The sequence below is a fragment of the Anomaloglossus baeobatrachus genome, chromosome 6, assembly GCF_048569485.1.
Source record: "Anomaloglossus baeobatrachus isolate aAnoBae1 chromosome 6, aAnoBae1.hap1, whole genome shotgun sequence".
NCBI lineage: Eukaryota > Metazoa > Chordata > Amphibia > Anura > Aromobatidae > Anomaloglossus > Anomaloglossus baeobatrachus.
The window spans coordinates 495,759,787-495,783,362 of record NC_134358.1 but is presented as its reverse complement, the minus strand read 5'-3'; the positions used below and the strand labels follow the sequence as shown (position 1 = coordinate 495,783,362).

Sequence of the window (23,576 nt, the reverse complement as noted above, 5' to 3'; positions counted from 1 at the left end):
TTTGGCCAGCACTGTATGTGACGATTGGGTTCAGTCCAAGGGACCAGTGTCTGGTTAGTACGTGGGACGCGGTGTCAGACGTGTGAAGCTGGCTTTGTTCTTAGAATGACCCGGGGCTGGGCCGGGATTTGTGGAAGTAATGCAGACCTCTGGAATTAACCTAGTTTTCTTGGCCCCTCCACCTAGTCGCCATGAATGGTGTCACTATGTCTCTAGACATGCCTGAACACTGTACTGTCAGTAAGACGGAGGCGACTTGTTCTTAAAGGAGAATTGCCATTTCAGCAAAATAATGGAAAGTTATTCAATATGGGGTTTTTGCACCTGTCCTCCACAATATTCAGATCTCCGCTTGCAGCCTCAGGAGCTTCACTGTTGTCTCCTGATGGACCCGGGGCTCTATTCGCTGCACTCCAGCTATCCCCGATGTCTTGTCACTAGCTGAGCTCCTGTGTACATGGCCAGGACCGTAGTATCCAGTACACCTATGTTCTCGCCAGATCTCCTCCACGCTGCTCTGCAGACTAAGTACACGTCCAATTATGCTGCAGATTTTTCACCAACCATTTAATCCTATGTAATCGAGAAGAAATGTGGAAAATCCAGCTGGCACGTATCCTCTTAGGTTCCTAGTGAGCAACAAGAAGCGGAGCTCCTGAATACCAAAAGGAGTACATGGGAGAAAATGTACTAGTGAATTGCATTGCTTTTCATTATCCAGTAAATAACAATTGCTAGAATTTGGTTTCAGCTATGTAATCTCAGAGCAGCATGATGTAGGGGCAGACACTACATCATGTCATGTAATTTAGCTTACTGGGTGCAGCAGTTGTGATACAATTACTGTTTTTCTTTTCTGAAGATCTAGCAGTGCTCAGAATGCTGAGCTGTGTAACCCCGCCCACACTACTGATGCGACAGCTGCCACACAAGCAGCCAGTGTACAGTGTAATCTATGGTGGGGGAAGGTTTACACATCAGCTGACTAGAAGGCTCCAGACACCTAGTTCTGGAATGATGATCTCCTGCTGATAAACAACTGACTTTCTTGGAACAGCAAAACATAACCCAGTAAGTGACACATCGCCGGAATCTGGGTCTCAGCCTCTACATCAGGAGTAGAGAACCTTTTTTTTTTGCTGAGGGTCACTTAATAATTTCTACCATCATTCAGGAGCCTCACAAAGTTATCAACTTGAAAATTTACCCTACTATATTTAGTCAAACAATTAACTCACTGTGGCGGCTGGAGCTTTTTTTTTTTTTTTTTTTTTTTGGTGCTGCTGTGATATTAAACTATGATTATCTTGTTGTATCTCACCACTGCTCTTACAGGTTTATATTTGCTGGGAGTTCTGTATATAAATCACATTGGAGGCATATCCATCACAGGAGACATTGGGGGCACATACCTCACTGGGGGTATATACATATCAGAGGGGCACAGACAGCCAATGGGGCACAGAGGCAGCACTGGGGAGGCAGGAGGGTCTCACACAGGCATGAGGGCACACACCAACCTGGAGGATGCTGGGGCAGCCGCTCCTCTTCTGTGGGACAAGAGCACATTGGGCACTTACCTTGCCCACGAAGTACGTCTTCACGCTGTCATTGGCCACCATCAGCACTTAATCCTCCAGTGTGTGACTCACAGCTTTCAGCATTAAACACTGTGTAGAGTTTAAAGGACCGGCATCCAGCAAGATGTGGCTGCTGCCGGAGTACTGTGGTCCCTGGGGATCTGCCCGTGGGCCACTGAAAAGGTCATCGCTGGCCGCATACGGCCTGTGAGCTCGAGGTTCCCTACCCCTGCTCTACATCATGCTGCACTCAATTAGATAGACTAAGGCTACATTCACACATCCGGTTTGAGCAGTGCGGCTCAATCCGGCTGTGAAACCTATGCAACGCATGCGGCGAAAACACCGCATCCTTTGCATAAGTTTTTACATGCGGCTCGTCCATTTTTTTCCGGTTGCGGCACGCTACTGAGCATGCGCAGTGGAAGAAACCGCATGCGGTGGCCGGATGCGTTTTTTTTCCGCATCCGGCGTCCATAGGCATGCATTGAAAAAGGCACCGCAGCGGCCGGATGCGGCGCGATGCGGATTTTTTGCCGGAGCAAAAAACGTTCCAGGCAACGTTCCATCCGGCCGCGGCATCGGCTAAATCTGCCGCATGCGGCAAAAACCGGACCGAACGCAAGCCCATGCGGCACAATACGGCGCTAATGTAAGTCTATGCCAAAAAACCCGCAACCGGCGGCAAAAAAAATGGTTGCGGTTTTTCTGCAGAGCGCCGTATTGTGCCGCAGAGCAAAAACCGGATGTGTGAAAGTAGCTTAAACCTGCTTGCTGATTTCTTGTAGTTAACTTGTTAAGGTGGGGATATCTTCTATCCACAGAATAAGTGATAACTTCAAAACTGCAAAAAGCGCCCCGTGTGAACATATGCACCCTTTATAAGCAGAAGCGATGACACAAGTAATAGTAAATCTGTTGGAACAAATAAGACGGTGCCATCCTTAATCACACCCAGTCCTGAAGTATTAAGAGGTGAGAAAAAATCAAATTACTGTGAGGCCACGTTCACACGATCAGTATCGGGAATAGAGGTGACTCTATATATTGAGGCCACGAAAAGACATCTGTCGGCCCTGATCCGCCCTATAAAGGTCTGACTGATAGTTCTTTCTTCACATCTACGGAAAGGTAAGGCTGGATGACTGGATCCATTCATGGCCGCCCCACATCTAGGTTAGTGAGGCCTCCCTGGGGACACCGGGCCGTCACTTCTTCTGTAGAAGACGTATGGTCCTCTAGATCCGGCTGGTTACCAGATCACCGCCAGGTCTGTGCTGTCTGGAGTCTTCTGATGTATTCCTCTGTCTGTAGCTATAGTTGTTCTTTTACATGGAGTTCACCCCCCCCCCCCCTCACCCTCACTGGTCCTCACCCACATAAATCTGGAACATCTAGATAGATGATTTCATTTAAATGTATTTTTACCTAATGCATAGAAACAAGGTAAACCCGATGTAGGGCATAGAGATGCTGCCAGCTCTCCGGACAAGTGTAGGTAACAAATGGCCGATCAGTTCTTGAAGATAATGTGTTAGAAGCAAAAAAAAAAAAAAGTCAAATGTAAAGATCTTAGTGACTTGGGCAACAGGATTTAAGAGGCATAATGGCCATGGTTTTTGCTGATCTGACCTAATAAAACAGCATCTGTAGCACATACTGCTGAACACTGATAGGGCTCGGTTCCAGTTGCGTTTTTTTGCACTGACAAGTGCAATCTGATAAAACATCGGATTGCACTCGCACCAGTGCAAAACTATGGGGCAGTGTCCATCTGCGATTGATTTCTCATGCCATAGTAGAATGAATTGCAGCATACTGTGTTTTGCAGCAAGTCTTGGCTCTTGCATCCCCATACAAGTCTATGGGAGCGTGTGAAACATTGCACTGCACTCGCATGTCATCCGACTGCAGTGCGATGTACGCAGAGATGGGGAGAAAGTGCTCCTCCCTCTTCTCCACAGCTGTGATACGATCACATCACAGTCACATGACGCTCGCAGCAGAGGGTCATTAGCATATCGCTTCCGATACTCTCGCATCAGAAGCTATAAGCTAGTGGAACTGTACCCTTAGAAAAGTGTCAGGACAGAGTATCTCAGCCTGTCAGGTTGTGGTATATGGGGCTATGTGGCCTGATGCCATCAGTGCCCATGCTGCCCACTATTCATTGCACATGTTCCAGCCTCAATGCGATGTGCTGCAAAAATGTAGCCTAATCAGTAGAAGCCGGTGACTGCAACGGACACCTTGATGCCAGATACCAAAGGGCCCACATTCAGACTTCTTGTGGCCTCAGTGGGTGAAGGCTGCTTTGCCTGTGTAGAAGGGTCACCCATATTAAAGTGAATTTTCCATTTTTACTTACCAGTTAGGCTACTTTCACACATCAGTTTTTTTCCATCGGGCACAATCCGGAAAAACGTATCCGGCGCAGGATCCATTTTTTCCCCATTGATTTGTATTAGCGCCGGATTGTGCCTGATGGCCTTGTGTTGCATCCGGCTTTTGCCGGATCCGTCATAATTGGCTAATGCAGCGGCCGGATGGAACGTCTCTTGTAACTTTTTTTTTTTTGTCTGTGACAAAAAACTGCATCGTGCTGGATCCGGCGCGATATAGCGTGATGTACAATGGAAGCCTATGGACGCCGGATCCGGGGTAATGCGGCAAAAAAAAACGGATGCGGCCGCCGGATCAGGTTTTTTAAACTGAGCACGCTCCAATTCATTGAAAAAAAAAAAATGCATCCAGCAAAAAAACGGACAAAACTGATGCAAAGACAGATAAGGTATACCGGATCCGTAAAAAAAAAAAAAAAGATCTGGCGCATCAGTTTTTACATATTCTATGCCGGATCCGTTGCATCAGGCACACAATTGTGCCTGATGCCAAAAAAACTGATGTGTGAAAGTAGCCTTATCAGTAATCTTGTAGTATAAAGGTTGCGGATCACCCAAAAAAACCTTTTTGCACCCAGTTCAGACTCAGAATGGAGTTCCAGACGTTATTTCTTGATTTGTAGTTTTTTGTTTGTGAACCCGGCCCCACCACACCTATTGCCAGTCCACATTATACGCATATATAGCCTGGGTCTCAGCTTCCCATACACGGTAAGTTTTTTAACTGCATGAGAGGACACACACAAGCTAGGGACCCCAACGTAGAGAAATACTTTGGCGTAGTGTTGGGGCTCTATTGCATTGATCAATTCAGTAGCTAAATTTCTCTTGATTCATATATTCATGGCAGTAATGCAGATTCCATTTTTCACATTTCATTCTATACATATAGCTCTTGAATTTTTCATGTCAGTATTCACACAGCAGTTTCTGCTTTTCATATATTCCCCTTACATAGTCACTGGTGTGCATACCTTATCTCCATATAGTGTAGATTTTTTAGGTTTTTGCACCCAGTTCAGACTCCGAATGGAGTTCCAGACGTTATTTCTTGATTGTCTTCTATGGCCATGACTGACCAGGTAGGGGCCCAGTATATATTACGTTAAAGGGGTATTCCCATCTCCAAGATTCTGTCCCAATAAGCAGCAGCCTCCAATTAGTGATTCACTGTCACTTACCTAATGTGGAGGGCATTGCAGGACCTTGACTATCATTGGTTACAACCACGCATATAGTGGCAAGTTAGTTAGGTATCCACTTGCAATGCAGCTCCTGCAATGCCCTGCACATGAGGTAAGAGACATGGAGAACTATACAAAACTTTTAATTGGAGGTACTTTCTAATTTCCAAAATCCTATAGAATGTAAGCTCGCAAAGGCAGGGCCCTCTTCCCTCTGTACCAGTCTGTCTATTGTAATTTGTTTGTGTATTCTGTGTGTATTCCCCTTCTCATGTACAGCACCATGGAATTAATGGTGCCCTAGAAATACATTAATACACTTTTTTTATTATTATTATTATTATTATTATTCCACCTATTTTATATTGCAATAGCATCTTGGGGATGAGAATACCCCGATAATGCTAGGCATATGGCTGTGCGATAAGTCTTGACCTTAGATGAATATTGCACATACTCCCCTCCCTGAGACACTTCGAAAGTCCCAGTGATCTGGAGCCAAATAGTAACAGATGCTGCATTGGACAATTATATGCCGCGCTCTTTTTCTTTTTTTTTTATCAATGTTCTGTAAGAGGAACGTATGCGGGGGGGGGGGGCAGAGGAGGAACGCATGCGGGGGGGGGCAGAGGAGGAACGCATGCGGGGGGGGGGGCAGAGGAGGAACGCATGCGGGGGGGGGCAGAGGAGGAACGCATGCGGGGGGGGGCAGAGGAGGAACGCATGCGGGGGGGCAGAGGAGGAACGCATGCGGGGGGGGGGGGCAGAGGAGGAACGCATGCGGGGGGGGGGGGGCAGAGGAGGAACGCATGCGGGGGGGGGCAGAGGAGGAACGCATGCGGGGGGGGCAGAGGAGGAACGCATGCGGGGGGGGGCAGAGGAGGAACGCATGCGGGGGGGGGCAGAGGAGGAACGCATGCGGGGGGGGCAGAGGAGGAACGCATGCGGGGGGGGCAGAGGAGGAACGCATGCGGGGGGGGGCAGAGGAGGAACGCATGCGGGGGGGGGCAGAGGAGGAACGCATGCGGGGGGGGCAGAGGAGGAACGCATGCGGGGGGGGGGGCAGAGGAGGAACGCATGGGGGGGGGGGCAGAGGAGGAACTCTTCTGCAGTTTTTTGTTTTTTTTGGGTTGCTTCTATTTTACCTTGGCTGTTCAGCTAGTCAAAAACATACAGTAAAATCCATTAGAACAAAGTCTGGGCATGCTGAAATATCCTGGGAACTAAACTAATTATCTTAATTGCCAAAAGTGCGGTAATTATGGAATAGGAAAGAATCTGTGGGCTACAGCTTAATATATATTTTTTTTTTTTTTTCTTTTTTTCCCTACTTGCTTTCAGCATTTTTAGTACATGATGGAATCGCTGTGCTGGCAGTGAGGCCGGAGCGTCAGGGTCTCAGCTGCTGCAGCACTTCTGTAGTGTCTTCATATCTGCAGGAGAATTCTGCAGCACAAGTCGGGTACACGTTAAAATCTGCACCCTTCCAAATGGGGGGCACAAATCTTACAGCACAGTTCATTACTACAGGTCATCCAGAAATAGATTTTGCAACGTGGCCGGAAGAAATGTATAGAAAATGAGCTTTTATGTGATGGTTTGCAGTGGGCAGCGCCTTTATTTTAGTCTGCCCTATTCATGCTGTATCACTCCAGCCTCCCTTCATCTGCAGTCAGTGACACAGGTGATGCAGAACTACTCCAGCTCCTTCCTTGAGCAAAGCACCAAGGAGCGAGTGTTGCATTATGTAGACCAGTGTCATTATCTGTAGAGAGGCAGGGGGTGAACCGTACAGACTGAATCTGTGATGTGCCGCATTGGAGAACAGATTCTCTGGCTTAGGGTACGCTCACACGAGCGTGAAAATCGGACGAGTGCAATGCGAGAAATTTTCGCATTGCACTCTGACCAATGTTAGGCAATGAGGGCGAGCTGTTGGTCAGCTTTTCTCATATACAGATTCTGGATGCGAGAAAAGCGGCAGCATGCTGCGATTGTCTGCGAGAGCCGTATCCCTCGCACCCATTCAAGTGAATGGATGCGAGGGATACATCGGACTGCACTCGGATGTTATCCCAGTGCAGTGCGATCTACGCACAGGCTGACAGTGGAGGAGATGGGAGAATTAACCCCTCCCTCTCCTCCGCAGCGCCTGCACTCAGCTTCACAGCTGTGACCCGATCGCAAGATCGGGTTACAGTCGCATGACACCCGGCTCACGCTTGCAGCAGAGCCTGAGCCGGGGGACATTAGCATATCGCATCCGATGCTCTCACGCTCGTGTGAGTCCAGCCTTACATTGATATACATACATACATACATACATACATACATACATACATACATACATACATACATACATACATACATACATACATACATACATACATACATACATACATACATACAGTGTGTGTATATGTATGTTATATATGCATGTATGTATGTGTCTGTGTGTGTGTATGTGTGTATATGTATGTGTGTGTGTGTATATATATATATATATATATATATATATATATATATATATATATATATATATATATATATATATATATATATATATATATATATATATATATATATATATATATATATATATATATATATATATATATATATATATATATATATATATATATATATATATATAAATATAAATGTGTGTGTGTATATGTATTATATAATATATTTTACTTACAATTACACAAAGTATGTGTGTGCATTATTATTCCATGTGTGTAAAATATATATTATGATATAAAGTCTACACACCCCTGTTTAAATATTTGGGGGCTTTTGTCATGTTAAAACATACAAAGAAGTATCCATATTTTAATGTCACCAATCTGTACAATTCAATTGAAAAACACATGGAAATCTCTTCTGTTGGGAAAAATAAAATGTGTTGCATAAATCTGCACACCCTTAAATTTGAATACTTTTTTTGTTGAAGTACTCTTAGAATTTATGACAGCATTCAGTCTTTTTGTGTAGGAATCTCAGGATGGCACATCTAGAATTGGCAATCTTTACCCATTCGTCCTTGCAGTAGCTCTCAAATGTTCTGTCAGATTGGGAGGACATCTCCAGCGCCCTCTTCTGGTCCCCCACAGATTTTTTTTTTTTCAATTGGATTCAGGTTTGGTCTATGGCCGGGCTATTGGAAAACCTTTTTATCATCTCCTGCTGACTCCTTTCTTTTGTTGATTTTGAAGGTATGCTTGGGATTGTAGCTGTGCTAAAATGTGAAATTCCTCTAGCTTTTTAGCAGAGACCTGTAGGTTTTGACTTTTGACTGATATTTTGGAAATATTCATAATTTCCGACTCCTTGACTAAAGCCACGAGTTCCAGCTGCAGAAAAACAACCCCAAAACATAATCTTGCCCCCACCTTGCTTCACTGTTGGTATGATTTGTGTTTTCCCCATATGCAGTGTTGGCTTTAACCTAAACATGCCTTTTTGGAATTGTGCCCAAAATGTCTTTGGTTTCCTCACCAGAACATTTTTCCACATGCTTCTAGATTTTTATATAAGAGCCCAGGCTGCTGTGTAGAACATTAAAAATCACTTTATAATACTCACCTAAACGGTTACTGTGGTGGAGTTGCCATATGGGCATCTCCGGTGCCGACGCCTCCTCTTTCCGCCATCTTCGTCGTCCTTCTGAAACCAGGGTGCATGACGTGTCCTGTGGCATACACACTGGCCGGTCCCACGCAGGCGCACTACAATAGTTTTGATCTGCCCTGCTCAGGACTACGTAGGACGTGTCGTGCACCCCGACTTCAGAAGCAGGATGATAAAGATGGCCGAAAGAGCAGGCGCAGACGCTGGAGAACTTGGACGTCCATCTGACCTAACTCCAACGCAGCGACCGTTTAGGTAAGTACTATAGTGATTTTTACGTCCTACACAGCAGCCTGGGCTCTTACAGTGCCTTGCAAAAGTTTTCAGCCCCTTTTGAATTTTTCAACCTATTCCCACATATCAGGCTTCAAAGATAAAAAATGTAATGTTATGGTGAAGAGCCAGGGCTCACGTGGGGTCGTGAAGTCATGTTACCCTGTGTCCAATCAGCGCCAGCTTCCATCTCCCCATCTTCAGACCAAATGAGCAATCAACAGTGAGTGCAGCGCTCACTTCCTATTTAATGCATTTTGGTTCGAAGGTTGGGGTATAGGCTTTATTTTACCCGGGGGGGGAGGGGGGGAGAAACATGTGAAATTAGAGGGGTTTGTCCTTGTAGTGGAGAACCCCCTTTAACTGTCACCACTAGTGGCACAGGGACTAGTCAGCCTGGGGGCCGCGCTGGACTAGACTACTCTCCCTATATTTTCTGGCTGGATTTTCAAATCTTATTCTTTCTGAAAAGTGGTCCAGAGTAACATTATACCTGGCTGAATCAGATCTTGGCTGCTGATTGCGTTCTGTTGGTGGTTTGGGCAACAAAATGTGCAGATTCCCTCTTTTTAAAGAGGTTGTCTACTATTTTTAAGATGACCTATCTCTATACTAGCTCATCCATATGAGACCGGAGCAGGCCCAACACCTCTCACCAATCCACTACAACTGAAATGAATAGTAGTTGTACCCTAGCGTGGCCAGCACCTTACAGAGCTGTTGCAACCTGGTTTTATAAACTGTACTTCCCTGGCTGTGGTACCTGAAAACTGGTGATTTAGTGGGGGGCCGGGCTGTGGACCCCCAGCAATCTGATATTGATTTAGACTTCTGCAGTGTAGAGATATTGGAGTTGTACATGGATATGTCGGCAGATGCTACATATACTGACAATCCGTATGACATCGCTATACATGTAAGGTTTAGTTAATACTTGTATTAATCTGTATGAAATGAATTTTGGATTGTGTCTTCTTGGAACTGATGCTTTTATAAATTTTGGGTCGAATTTGTGTGTGTGGTGTGTGGGTCTGTCTCTTTTTGGGGTACTCTTAACAATGGACATTCTTCTTGCCCTAATACAAATTACCGTTCAGTGATAATTCGGTCTATTACTCGTCTCTCCCCGTATATCGTGTGATCCTGATTCTTTTATCTTCCAGCTGTCGAAGAATCGGAGAGTGACATATACATGCGGTTCATGAAATCCCACAAGTGTTATGACATTGTGCCCACCAGCTCCAAGCTTGTCGTGTTTGACACTACCTTACAAGTGAGGTTTTTGGTTTTTTTTTTCCTTGATATTGCTATTTCTACTAAAGGTTATCCATTGAATTGTGTATAAAAATAATATTCTACACCTTCATGTACCTAATATGTCTAAGGCTGTGTGCCCACGAGACATTGTACTCACGGATATATCCGCAGGTACATCCGCAGGTTTCCCGCAGCAGCTCCCTGGAATCCGCAGCTATCCATTGCTGTGGGATTCCAGCAAAATATCTGCGGAAAACCTGCGGACATTCATGCGATTTACCTGCGGAAGTCCCGGCCTCTATCTCCATAGTGGAGGGTCGGGATTTCTGAGGGTATTTCCGCAGGACTAATTTGACATGCAGTTATGTGCGGCTGCAGGACATACGCAGCATATTCTGCAGCATGGACACAGCACTACCCATGTCCCATAGGACAACATGGGGAGTGTCTGTACTTGCTAAAACCTAGAAAATCCAAATAAATCCGCAGGTTTTCCACAGCAAAATCCGCAGGTACAGAGTCAGAGTCCTGTGGGCACACAGCCTTAGGCTATGTGCGCACTAGTGCGTTTTACCCGCGGATTTGCCGCGGAAATTTCTTGAGAAATGTCTGCAATCTTTGTGCAGACATTTCCCAGCAAATCCTATGTGAAAAAAAATAGCTGTGCGCACGCTGCGGATTTTTCTCAAGAAATTTCCTTGAAGAATTTCTTGAGAAAATTAGCATGTCCATTATTTTCCGCAGGTACCTGCAGAATACCGCCGGTATTTCACTCCATTCACTGTAATGTAATCGCGAAATTCCGGGGGTATACCGCAGGTAGCAAATGATGTGCGGTATAGCCGCGATTTACCTGCGGTAATGCTCATCGCTGCCTGCGGTTTTGCAGGAAGCTATGTCATTATGCCAGGAACAGGAAGTGGAGCAGAGTAAACACACACGTCACACTCCCTGGACGCCGCACAGAAGCACTGCCGTGCGACCTCCAGGTGCCCGTGCAGTCTGTGTCCCGCTCCAGCCTCGCGGCTGCCTGCACTGCAGAGTGTCAGTGTGTGCCCGCAGTGTCAGCAGCTTGTCACCCTGCAGCGCTGGCAGACACTGACACACAGCAGACACTGACACTGCACTGCAGGGTGTCAGGGTCTGCCCGCAGTGTCAGCAGCCTGTCACGCGGCAGTGCAGGCAGACACTGACACCCTGCAGTGCTGGCAGCCACGGGGATGACGATCGCTGTTGTCGGGAGGTGAGATCATTACCTGCTGTGACGATCTCCTGCCATCACCGCGGTCACTGCTGTCTATGCCCGTCTCTCGAGCGGCCCGAGACTGTCACTAGCGGTGACGTCACAGGCTCTCTCGATACTTCTGACAACGCGGCGGGCATAGAAGTCAGTGACAGCGCTGACGTCAGCAGTACAGGAGATGATCACAGCAGGTAATGATCTCATCTATCCTCCTGGCAGCAGCGCTCAGCAACCCATGCAGTGACCTGGGCTATTGATGTTAGCTCAGGTCACTGCATTGCTCTCCCAGCCAATGGGGAACATTCTGTTCTTCTTTGACTGGGACAGCGACTATGGTATGGATCGCCCCCCCCCCCCTTATTGGATTACGCCGGACGTGGAATTGATTGTTCCTTTTAATAAATTGGTGAAAGAGGGAATGTTTTGGGGAGTGTTTTTTTTTTTTCAAATAAAACTTTTTTTGTTGTCTATTTTTTATTTCTTACTGACTGGGTTGATGATGTCGGGTATCTGATAGACGCCTGACCTCACCAACCCCAGGGCTTGATGCCAGGTGACATTACACATCTGGCATCAACCCCCATATATTACCTCGTTTTCCAACGCACCAGGGCAACGGGATGAGTTTGGGCGAAGCGCCAGGATTGGCACGTCTAATGGATGCGCCACTTTTGGGGCGGCTGCAGCCTGCTATTTTTATTTTTAGGCTGGGGAGTGTCCAATAACAGTGGACCTCCCTAGTCTGAGATTACCAGACCACAGCTGTCCGCTTTACCTCGGCTGGTGACCCAATTTGGGGGGGACCCCATGTTTTTTATTTTAAATTATTTAATGTAAAATAACAGCGTGGGGTGCCCTCTGTTTTGGATTACCAGCCAAGATGAAGCTGCAAGCTGTGGTCTGCAGGCTGCAGCCGTCTGCTTTACCCTAGCTGGCTACAAAAGATGGGGGGACCTCATGTCGTTTGTTTTTTTTTTTTAATTATTTATTTATTTATTTATTTTATGGCTAAATACAAGGCTAAGCACCCTTTAGTGCCACATGAAAGTCACTAAAGGGTGCCAGCTTAGAAAATGCAGGGGGATGGGACATTTATATAGGTCTTTCTCATCTATCTATCTATTCATCTATCCATCTTTCCCTCTATCCATTATCTGTCTATCGATTATCTATATTATTTATTGCAAAACCGCAGGGACCAACCTGCGGCAAATCCGCATGCGTTTTTCCCGCAGATTTTTCCGCAGGTGCGGAAATCTTCAACTCCCAGAAGTTTCTCAAATTTTCTTGAGAAAAATCACTTTTCTAGTGCGCACATAGCCTTAAAGTATTTTTAGTGATGCTAAACCTTTTTGGGTAGTCTTTGTATGAACTGGTTTGTGTGTATTTTTTTATACTGACGACTCTTCCTCAGCATTGGGTCAGTGGGGTCTAACACCCGGACTGGTCAGCTGTCATCTGCTCCGGTGGGGACTGTAGATAAGTGTGTGGCGCTGCGCTGGTCAGCTCACACGGTTTAGTGGTCGCTTCCGCTCAGCTATTGGAAACAATAAGAGATGATCTGCTGTACCTGGCAGCGGCCCCAACAGTGTATGGCGCTGTAGTGGTCCGCTCCGCACACGGTTTACATCCAGCTGCCAGAGCAGATAATGGCTGATCAGTTGGGCGCCAGGTGTCAGACCCCACCAATCCGATAGTGAAGATAGGTCGTTACTATAAAAGAACAGGATGATTTACAAGAAAATCCAGCCAATCCGTCCACCAGGAACTAATGATGTCACTACAGACCGACGCTCTAAGAAGTTTAGATGTAATCTTAGCCGGGCCTGTCTGCAGCAGGAATGTTCGGTATCCCACAAAATAGTAGAAATGTGGCTGGATAAGACAAACCCATTTTTTATTTTTTATTTTTTTTTCTCTTGTGGTTAATTGTCAGCACCAGACATAATATAAACTCTGACCCATAAACCAACCAAACCACAGGAATTAATAAAAGAAAAAACCCAAAGCCGCCTAGAAGAGGCAGACTGCAGCGCAGCGCCCGGCCCGGAGCTTAGTCTGCAGATTGCTTTGAAGAATTTTAGAATCCCAGTAAAGGGAATTCCGTTCCTTGAAGACTTGGAGAATAACAGGAAGGATGCGGGAGGAGAAATCCCTGCCCGCTATAATCGTTTCGTGTACAGGACAAACAAATCCTAAAGCAAAACGGTAATAATTGTAGTCCCCTAAAAAGGGGGGGAGGAATAATGGTCTGCAGTGTAATGCCTCTAGAACTGACCTCACACAACATAGCTGTTTTCATTGTTTTCTCGGTCCGGTGTATGGTGCGAGAAATATCGCACTACACTCGCGGTACACCGGTGTACCGCGAGTGCAGTGCAAGAATGGCAGTAGCGAGCTACGGAGGAGAGAGGGAGATACATCCCACCCTCTCCTCCGTGCCGGCCCGCCCCTCCTCTGAGCCGGCCCACCACCCCGCAGCTGAGGTCCGCTTGCACCTCAGTCGCAGAGACACTCGCATGATGACCTGCTGTACTGCCAGTATGAGCCGAGTGTCATGCGAGGGGATCGCAGTAATCCCCGTGTGGCCCCAGCCTAATAGCCAGTATCTGGCTGTGACACATGGCATGACCTCAGTAACGGGCTATGCACTGTATGGGTGGTAATTGTTAGATTGGTGTGGGTCCCACCAGTTGAGTATGGCAGCTGTAAGACTGTGGCCTGGGGGAGCTATTGTAGGCACTGACCATGCATACACCCAATCATGTCTACCACACGAATGTAGAAATACAAGAGGTTATAGTCACTAGGAAATAACTTTAATAAAGGATTATTCGCAACGTTGTGAAGTGTTTGTAAAAACTGCAGGAATCCGCTACCACCGTCCAGAAATGTCCCCAGAAGTTCTCCTAAGAATGTCCAAATGTCTCCAAGATCTGTTTGTTAGCCTTCCTGTTGGAGAAGGACTGATGCACACACTGATATGTGACGCTGATGGATCTAGTATAGGTGTATGCTTCTTGTGCACTGTACAATCATTGAACCTTAGGGATTTTATTACATTTTTTTTTTTTTTCTTGTATTTTTGTATTAGGTTAAGTTTTACACTGCGGTTGGGAATTTTGTTCCAATTTTAGGAACAGTCAGATTTCAGGTTCAATAATTGCATATCTGATGCAGGGGTCGCACTGATTATGGTTTCCGTCCGTCTGGGCTCTGTTATTTAACAATTAGTTAAATAAACACTGCTCCGCAGCAGGACGAGTGTCCGTTCTAAAAACGGACATGTAACAAGCAGCCCACGTAATACTCAGCGGCCCTCGCTGCCTCTGACCACAGCAGTTATGCAATCATCCATTTTGGACATAAATTCAATTTGACTATCCCAAACACGGAACAGTTAATTTCCTGACCACAGGTACAACCCGGCCTATAACCCATCTCACGGCTGTTTCTCTCCTCTGCAGGTAAAGAAGGCATTTTTTGCGCTGGTAGCTAATGGCGTAAGAGCTGCTCCATTATGGGAAACGAAAAACCAGAGTTTTGTAGGTGAGCTCCGTACAAGAGTACCACTGGCATCAATTAATAAATTATGATCCCTGCTTTTGAGTGTTCTCCCCCCTTCCCACCTCCCTTTTTTTTTTTTTTTTTTTTTTTTTTTGGTATATGCTAAAAGGGCTCTTTTTATGTATATATCCACTTGTATGTTAGTGAACCCATGACACTTAACAGATTTTTCTAAGGTTTGAGGCATTGTGACCATTACGTCAAATTTGACAAGCCTACACTACACCTACAGCTTGTCTGTCTAAAATGGGAAGGAGGGAGCAGTATACCCTCCATTGCCCCAATCCTAAAAATGACGTATTACTGATAACTAAAGCAGTAAGCCCTGTCCCTGCTGGAAGTCAATTAACAGGGGTTAATTAAAGGGCTTTTCTGGTTTCTAAAGGCCCCTTTACACACTGCAACATCACTAGCGATATATCGCTGTAACGTTACCGGTTTTGTGACGTAATAGCGACCTCCCCAGCGACACTGCAGTGTGTGACACGCATCAGAGACCTGGCCCCCGCTGTGAGGTCACTGATCGCTACAAGTCGTTCAGGACCATTTTTTTTGGTCCTTTTGTTTCCCGCTGCGCAGCATGCATCGGTGTGTTTGACATCGTTAGCGACTTAGAACCCAGCCCGTAGGCGTGCTATAGCGTTCCCTTTCCCGCCCCCTTACCTCCGATTGGTGGTTGCTGTTGCGTTCTGATTGGGCGGCTTTCACTGAAAAGAAGGAAATTTTAGCGCTTCCGTCCTTTGTTTCAAAGCTACCTTGTTCCTGAGCGTGCTGGTTTGCGGATCATTAGATCCTGTCTCCTGTCTCCTGTCTGCAATACTATAAAGTTCATGAACAAACCTCAGAAGCTCAGGAACAAAGGATATACAAGCGTGACTTTTGCCAATCTTTCCAAGCTCTGGGTCGCCAATAAGAACACGCTATCGATCACCAATCGGAGCTGAGGGGGGGCGTGTAAAAAGGACACCTAGGTGGCTTCAGCGCCAAACACCACGCCCCTAACATAGGTGTGAGTCGTCAAATAGCTGCTGTGACACGTCCCCAACAACCAGCGAGGTCATTCTGCAGGTCTGGATCACTGTTGCGTCGTTGGCCAGATCTGCCTGTTTGACCTCTCACCAGCAACTGTTTAGAGACTTTCCAGCGATCCCGGCCAGGTCTGGATCGCTAGAAAGTCTGTGTGTAAAGCGGCCTTAACATCCCCTTTGTCCCCTGGCTGCAGTGTTTTGTACTCAAAAACAAATCTTGCTTTACTTGCCCTTTCCAAGTCCAGCACGGAGTCCCAGCTGTTGTCTTTATTGAATACAGTACTGACATCATATTGCAAGCACTGCAGCTACAGTATAGCATAGCCATTTTATGCACTTTGCATTAGCGGCCGCTCTACAGCAAAGGTCTCAAATACGTGGTCTACATCCAGCCCCTGAGGCTGCTTCTTGTGGCCTGCAGACCCGTGGCCCCTTTGATCACGGCCAGTGAAGGGGTCCGCCTCGGTCAGCGCTTGATTTCAGATGAATCAAGCTCTCTGCACAGCTAGTCCAATGGCAGCCGCTGGCCAATCCGAACCCAGCAGCTGTCATATGCACCGAGATAATTGAGGACAGGTGAGAATTGTTTTGTTTTTTTTTGTTTTTTTTTTTTTTTTTTTATCCAATTTAACAATGCTTCTTTAAATATTAACAAAAAAATGCCCATTTGTTATAAGTGAAAAATGTTCATAAACAATGATCCAAAAGGTGTACTGAAAAAAAATATATATGCTACCACTAAAAAATGTCATTTTGTCCTGCAAAGAATGCAGCCCCTGCGGTCCATATACCCAGCTGAGTTTGTAACCCGTCCTCTACAGAGTGTCAGTCACGCTGAGCTTCCACACCGCAATGCAGTGTTTAGCTCCGTGCTTTCTACGTGTGAGCTATGCAGTGCCCATTTTAGAAGACCACCTTTCTCAGTCTTGTGGTGGGCCTTTGTACGATGCACAGAAGTTTCACCGGAACAGCAGCGGAGATGAACAATGGAAGACTTGCAGTAAAGAAATGACAATCTCCAAAAGGAACATGGTAATCCAGCTGCTCCTGTCCGGGGGAAACGGGAAGGAGTCTGTAAGATCAGTCACTGGTTAATTGGGCTGTTTGGAAAGTCAGCATGTGAAGCCTGATTTCATATGCCACCGCACATCTGCGGGAAGTGTAAGGTGCTGCTATGGAGACTGAGGTAAATCCGGCTCCTGTGATCTGGAATGTAGGATTGGAGAGCTTCTGGGAAAAAGAGGTTGACTAAAAGACGTCTATATAAATAACCCCTCCGCAAAGATCAATCCAGGCGTGGAGGTAGTAGTGTGTAACCTCGGAGCGTGCCCGGACCTGCCGCATTACTGATGGCTAGCAGTATCCCCCGCCATGCTTTACTTCACCAGGTTAAAGCGGACCCCACCATACTCTACTGTGAAGGGGTTAAAAACAAAACTTCTTATACTCTCCTCTCCCTCTTCAGCCACCTTTTTGATTTTCTGATTGGCTCCTCTTCCTTCTGACTCCTTCCCAGTACTCCGGATCCACTAACATGGAGGCCGGTTGGACTTTGTACAAACAACTCTCACAAAATCTAAAATTTTGTGACTAAATTCATATCATAGCAAATTTGTTTCTTCACTTCTAGGACATGAAGGCCTGAGGGGTGGCTAGGATTAGTCTTCTCATTTCCTATGGCTTGGACACTGTTGTGTTTTTTTGTTTTTATTTTTTGTTTTTTGTTTCCTTTTACAATGGAGCCTCAGTTTAAGAGTAACTTGGTGTGCGAGTATTTCGCTATACGAGCAAAGCTTGCTGTAAATTTGTAACTGTTTACGAGCAAGCTTTGATGTATGAGCAAATACTCACCGCACACACTTCCGATTACGTATTTTCACCGCGCTCTGACCCGCTCTTGCAGTCCACACACACACACACACTTATTTAACTAATATATATATATATATATATATATATATATATATATATATATATATATATATATATATATAATATATATATATATAATATATAATATATAATATATAATATATAATATATAATATATAATATATAATATATAATATATAATATATAATATATAATATATAATATAATATAATATAATATAATTATAATATATTATGCTCTGCTTACCCTCCGTTCCCTTGGCGGCCTCCTGGTTCTTGTAGTCCACAGATACAGTTTTGTATCAAGTAACCATTGCGACGATGGAGGAACTTCTGCGTCAGTGCTTCTCAAAGGCAGCGCGCTGGCCAATCACAGGCAAGCGGCTCCTGCGTATGACGCTGACAGCGGAAGCTCCTGCATCGTTGCAATGGTTACCGGACACGCATACTGTATCTGCGGACTACAAGAACCAGGAGGCTGCTGAGGGAACGGAGGGTAAGGTGAGCATAATATGTGTGTGTGGAATGGGACATTGCACAAGTTGTGGAACAAATTATCGGAGTTTCAATTATTTCCTACGGGAAATTTTGCTTTACTGGACGAGTAACTTGGTTTACGAGCACACTCCCAGAACAGATTGTTCTTTTAACACTAGAAGTCCCAGAGAGGGGTCATTTAACACTTCTACCTTTTGGAACCCAGAGACGGGTCGAATGACCTGAAGGATTTTAGCAAACATCCTATAATCACCGTCTTTTGTTCTGTAATTAAGGCAGTTACTGTCGCACCACAGGAGGTTGTTGTTTTCCATTGAGTTTAGCCATTTAGTTTCTAGTTGGTTCTAGTCAGTTTAGACTAAAGGTGGCTTTACACACTGCAACATCGCAAACGACATCGCTGTAACGTCACCAGTTTTGTGACGTAATAGCGACCTCCCCAGTGACATTGCCGTGTGTGAAACACATCAGCGACCTGGCCCCCGCTGTGAGGTTGCTGATCGCTACAAATCGTTCAGGACCATTCTCTGGTCCTTTGTTTCCCGCTGTGCAGCATGATCACTAGAAAGTCTCAGTGTGTAAAGGGGCCTTTACAGCGACTTTGTTAGCGACTGCCCTTTCAAAAAGCTGCTTTACAACGTCCCCAATGACTAGCTAGGTCGTTCTGCAGGTTCGGATCGCTGTTGCGTCGTTGGCCAGGTTTGCCTGTTTAACAGCTCACCAGAGACTTTGTAGCGATCCCGGCCAGGTTGGGATCGCTGGTGGGATCGCTGTCTCAGTGTGTAAAGGGCCCCCCCCCCCTTCCGGGACTTCAGGGGGAGCTTGAAATTTCTGGGACTTCTAGTTTTTAAAAAAGGTTCCACTATATTTGCCTGTGTAGAGACTCCATTCTATTTTATTTTAAGATTTCTCAGTGCACTTCCCAAGTGTTTGGAAGAACCCGTAATATGAATACATATGTAATATATTGGTGTTTTGAACAATAGCGTACAATCTATTTGCAGTGAAGCGTATACATGAATCTTGGAGGCGGTTGAGTCTGCAGAAGTCGGAGCACTGCTGCTGAGATGCTGACCACAGAGTCGCTGGTACATTTCACATAATCCTGTTTGTCTTTATTGCAGGTATGTTAACAATTACAGATTTCATCAATATATTGCACCGATACTACAAGTCTCCAATGGTAAGTACTGTCACTTATACTATTTAGTGCCGCTGGAAAGTTATCAGCAGAGCTCTAGGGATTTAGACAGAGTAACCCCATATCAGTAAACTTATGGTCTTTTATGGTAGTTCTCATACACTTGTATGGAATTAATAGTGAGCGTGTTCTCTCGCCATCGCTCCCCCTCACTGTGGTCATACGTCTGCAGAGGTTGGGTCTATTTTTAGCCATTTCTGGGGTCTCTTGGATGCAAGGAGGTGGTTGTATGTTTTGTTTGTTTTTTTGTTTGTTTTTTTTTTCCCCAATATTCTTTTTATTACAGTGAAAAATAGCATATGATACACAATGCACACCTTACAAGTATTCAGAGCAAACTTAACATAAATTTTCTCACATATATTCAATGTTTTAAGGCACTCTAATCCTGGAGGGAAGGATTTAGATCCAAAGATCGGTCCACAGTTCTAGATGATCTTTCTTCCCTTGTCGGAAGTACCTCAGTTAGGTGTGTTTACCATCGCAGTCCATGTGAAATCAACAAACCTCTGTGAATAATCAACATTAGTGAAATGAACATATGTAAAATATGTCAATAGTAGGATGGGGGGGGGGTAAAGAAAGGTAAGGATGGATTCAGGAAGATAGTGGGAGATAAGAGGCATGAGTGGGGATTGATTTACATAAGAAATATATCATGGCTGGCTCGGGGGAGGGGGGGAGGGAACAGGTCAAGACTCCACCAATTCAAAGTACTCGGAGGATTCTCAGGACTTCAACCAGGGGGCCCAGATGACTCTAAATTTCTCTTGAGTGATGAGCTAAAGCTGCCAGCTCTTCAGTATGATATAACTGGTCGATTTTGAGCATCCAAGTTTGGATAGTAGCTATACTTGTTGAGCCCCAAAGGGGGGGTTGAGCAGTTTGGCCGCCGCTAGTAGGAATAGGAGGAGAGTTTTGTTTGGAGTGTTTTGTGGGTTGCTGACCAAGTTCAGGAAGATGAGGCTGGATTGGGGATTAAAGGACAGTTTACAGATCTGCTTGGTGTAGGTAATCACATTTTCCCAGAAGGGCTGCCACTGGTCGCACTGCCACCAAATGTGGAAGTATGTACCTTGTTCTTTATTGCACCTCCAACATGACTCTGAAGAGGAAGGGACCCATGTGCTAGTTTGAGAAGATGATGCATATAATCTGGTAACTAATTTGTATGAGTTTTCCTGTACCTTCACGCACTGTGATGGGCCAAAGGATCTCTTTGTAAATTTGGATCAAATCTCCTTCTGTAAAATTCCTGCCTAGATCTTTTTCCCATAATGATATGAATGCCCGTTTCTGCAGGAGTTTATTTAAGACCAATATTTGATACTAGAAGGTGGCCCGATTCTACGCATCGAGTATTCTAGATTTTACGTATTGTGTAGTTCATGTATGATTTTTTTTTTATAGATAGATAGATATAGATATATATATGTATGTATGTATGTATGTATGTATGTGTTGTGTGTAGTTACCAAGTGTTTGTGTAGGGCGCTGTACATGTTCTGGGTGTGGCGGGGGGTGAGAGCGGTGTTGTATGTGTGTTGCGTTGTTTGTGGAGCGCTGTGTGTCTGTCGCGTTGTGTGTTGCGCGGTTTGTGTGGGTGTGGTGTGTTTTGGGGGGAGGTATGTTTTGTGCAATGTGTGTGTTGCGTGGTATGTGCGTATATTTATGTATGCTGCTGTGTGTGTGTGTGTGTGTGTTTGTGTGTGTGTGTGTGGGTGTCTGTGTATGGCGGTGTTTGTGGTTCTGTGTGTGTGTGTGTACCTCCCATCGTGCTACATCCCCTATGCTGCGCACTCCCCATCGTGCTACATCCCCCATGCTGCGCACTCCCCATCGTGCTACATCCCCCATGCTGCGCACTCCCCATCGTGCTACATCCCCCATGCTGCGCACTCCCCATCGTGCTACATCCCCCATGCTGCGCACTCCCCATCGTGCTACATCCCCCATGCTGCGCACTCCCCATCGTGCTACATCCCCCATGCTGCGCACTCCCCATCGTGCTACATCCCCCATGCTGCGCACTCCCCATCGTGCTACATCCCCCATGCTGCGCACTCCCCATCGTGCTACATCCCCCATGCTGCGCACTCCCCATCGTGCTACATCCCCCATGCTGCGCACTCCCCATCGTGCTACATCCCCCATGCTGCGCACTCCCCATCGTGCTACATCCCCCATGCTGCGCACTCCCCCATCGTGCTACATCCCCCATGCTGCGCACTCCCCCATCGTGCTACATCCCCCATGCTGCGCACCCCCCATCTTGCTACATCCCCCATGCTGCGCATCCCCCATCTTGCTACATCCCCCATGCTGCGCATCCCCCCCATCTTGCTACATCCCCCATGCTGCGCATCCCCCCCATCGTGCTACATCCCCCCATCGTGCTACATCCCCCATGCTGCGCACTCCCCATCTTGCTACATCCCCATGCTGCGCACCCCCCATCGTGCTACATCCCCCATCGTGCTACATCCCCCATCGTGCTACATCCCCCATGCTGCGCACTCCCCATCGTGCTACATCCCCCATGCTGCGCACCCCCCATCGTGCTACATCCCCCCCATCGTGCTACATCCCCCATGCTGCGCACTCCCCATCTTGCTACATCCCCCATGCTGCGCACCCCCCATCGTGCTACATCCCCCATCGTGCTACATCCCCCATCGTGCTACATCCCCCATCGTGCTACATCCCCCATCGTGCTACATCCCCCATGCTGCGCACTCCCCATCGTGCTACATCCCCCATGCTGCGCACCCCCCCATCGTGCTACATCCCCCCCCCATCGTGCTACATCCCCCATGCTGCGCACTCCCCATCTTGCTACATCCCCCATGCTGCGCACTCCCCATCTTGCTACATCCCCCATGCTGCGCACTCCCCATCGTGCTCCATCCCCCATGCTGCGCACTCCCCATCGTGCTCCATCCCCCATGCTGCGCACTCCCCATCGTGCTCCATCCCCATGCTGCGCACTCCCCATCGTGCTGCATCCCCCATGCTGCGCACTCCCCATCGTGCTGCATCCGCCATGCTGCGCACTCCCCATCGTGCTCCATCCGCCATGCTGCGCACTCCCCATCGTGCTCCATCCGCCATGCTGCGCACTCCCCATCGTGCTCCATCCGCCATGCTGCGCACTCCCCATCGTGCTCCATCCGCCATGCTGCGCACTCCCCATCGTGCTCCATCCGCCATGCTGCGCACTCCCCATCGTGCTCCATCCGCCATGCTGCGCACTCCCCATCGTGCTCCATCCGCCATGCTGCGCACTCCCCATCGTGCTCCATCCGCCATGCTGCGCACTCCCCATCGTGCTCCATCCGCCATGCTGCGCACTCCCCATCGTGCTCCATCCGCCATGCTGCGCACTCCCCATCGTGCTCCATCCGCCATGCTGCGCACTCCCCATCGTGCTCCATCCGCCATGCTGCGCACTCCCCATCGTGCTCCATCCGCCATGCTGCGCACTCCCCATCGTGCTCCATCCCCCATGCTGCGCACTCCCCATCGTGCTCCATCCCCCATGCTGCGCACTCCCCATCGTGCTCCATCCCCCATGCTGCGCACTCCCCATCGTGCTACATCCCCCATGCTGCGCACTCCCCATCGTGCTACATCCCCCATGCTGCGCACCCCCCATCGTGCTACATCCCCCATGCTATAATAGTTCTCCTATTATACTCAGAGAGGAGTATATTAGGAGGACTGTAATAGGAGGAGTAGTCCTGGGGGGAGAGGAGTATAATGCCGGCTCCCTGCACATGTGTACCGGGATCCGGTGTACGCTGGTAACTATGATACAC

At 47.0% G+C, this 23,576-nt stretch overlaps 1 protein-coding gene across 2 annotated transcripts in view; it reads left to right on the top strand.

The window, feature by feature from the left end:
- PRKAG2 (protein kinase AMP-activated non-catalytic subunit gamma 2) overlaps positions 1–23,576 on the top strand; it is a 479,771-nt gene that overhangs the window by 434,632 nt on the left and 21,563 nt on the right. For both annotated transcript variants that reach the window (XM_075315421.1, XM_075315422.1), the window contains 3 exons: positions 10,236–10,345; positions 15,040–15,121; positions 19,682–19,740. In XM_075315421.1, the coding sequence (XP_075171536.1) occupies positions 10,236–10,345; positions 15,040–15,121; positions 19,682–19,740 (251 nt within the window). The remainder of the gene's footprint in view (positions 1–10,235; positions 10,346–15,039; positions 15,122–19,681; positions 19,741–23,576) is intronic.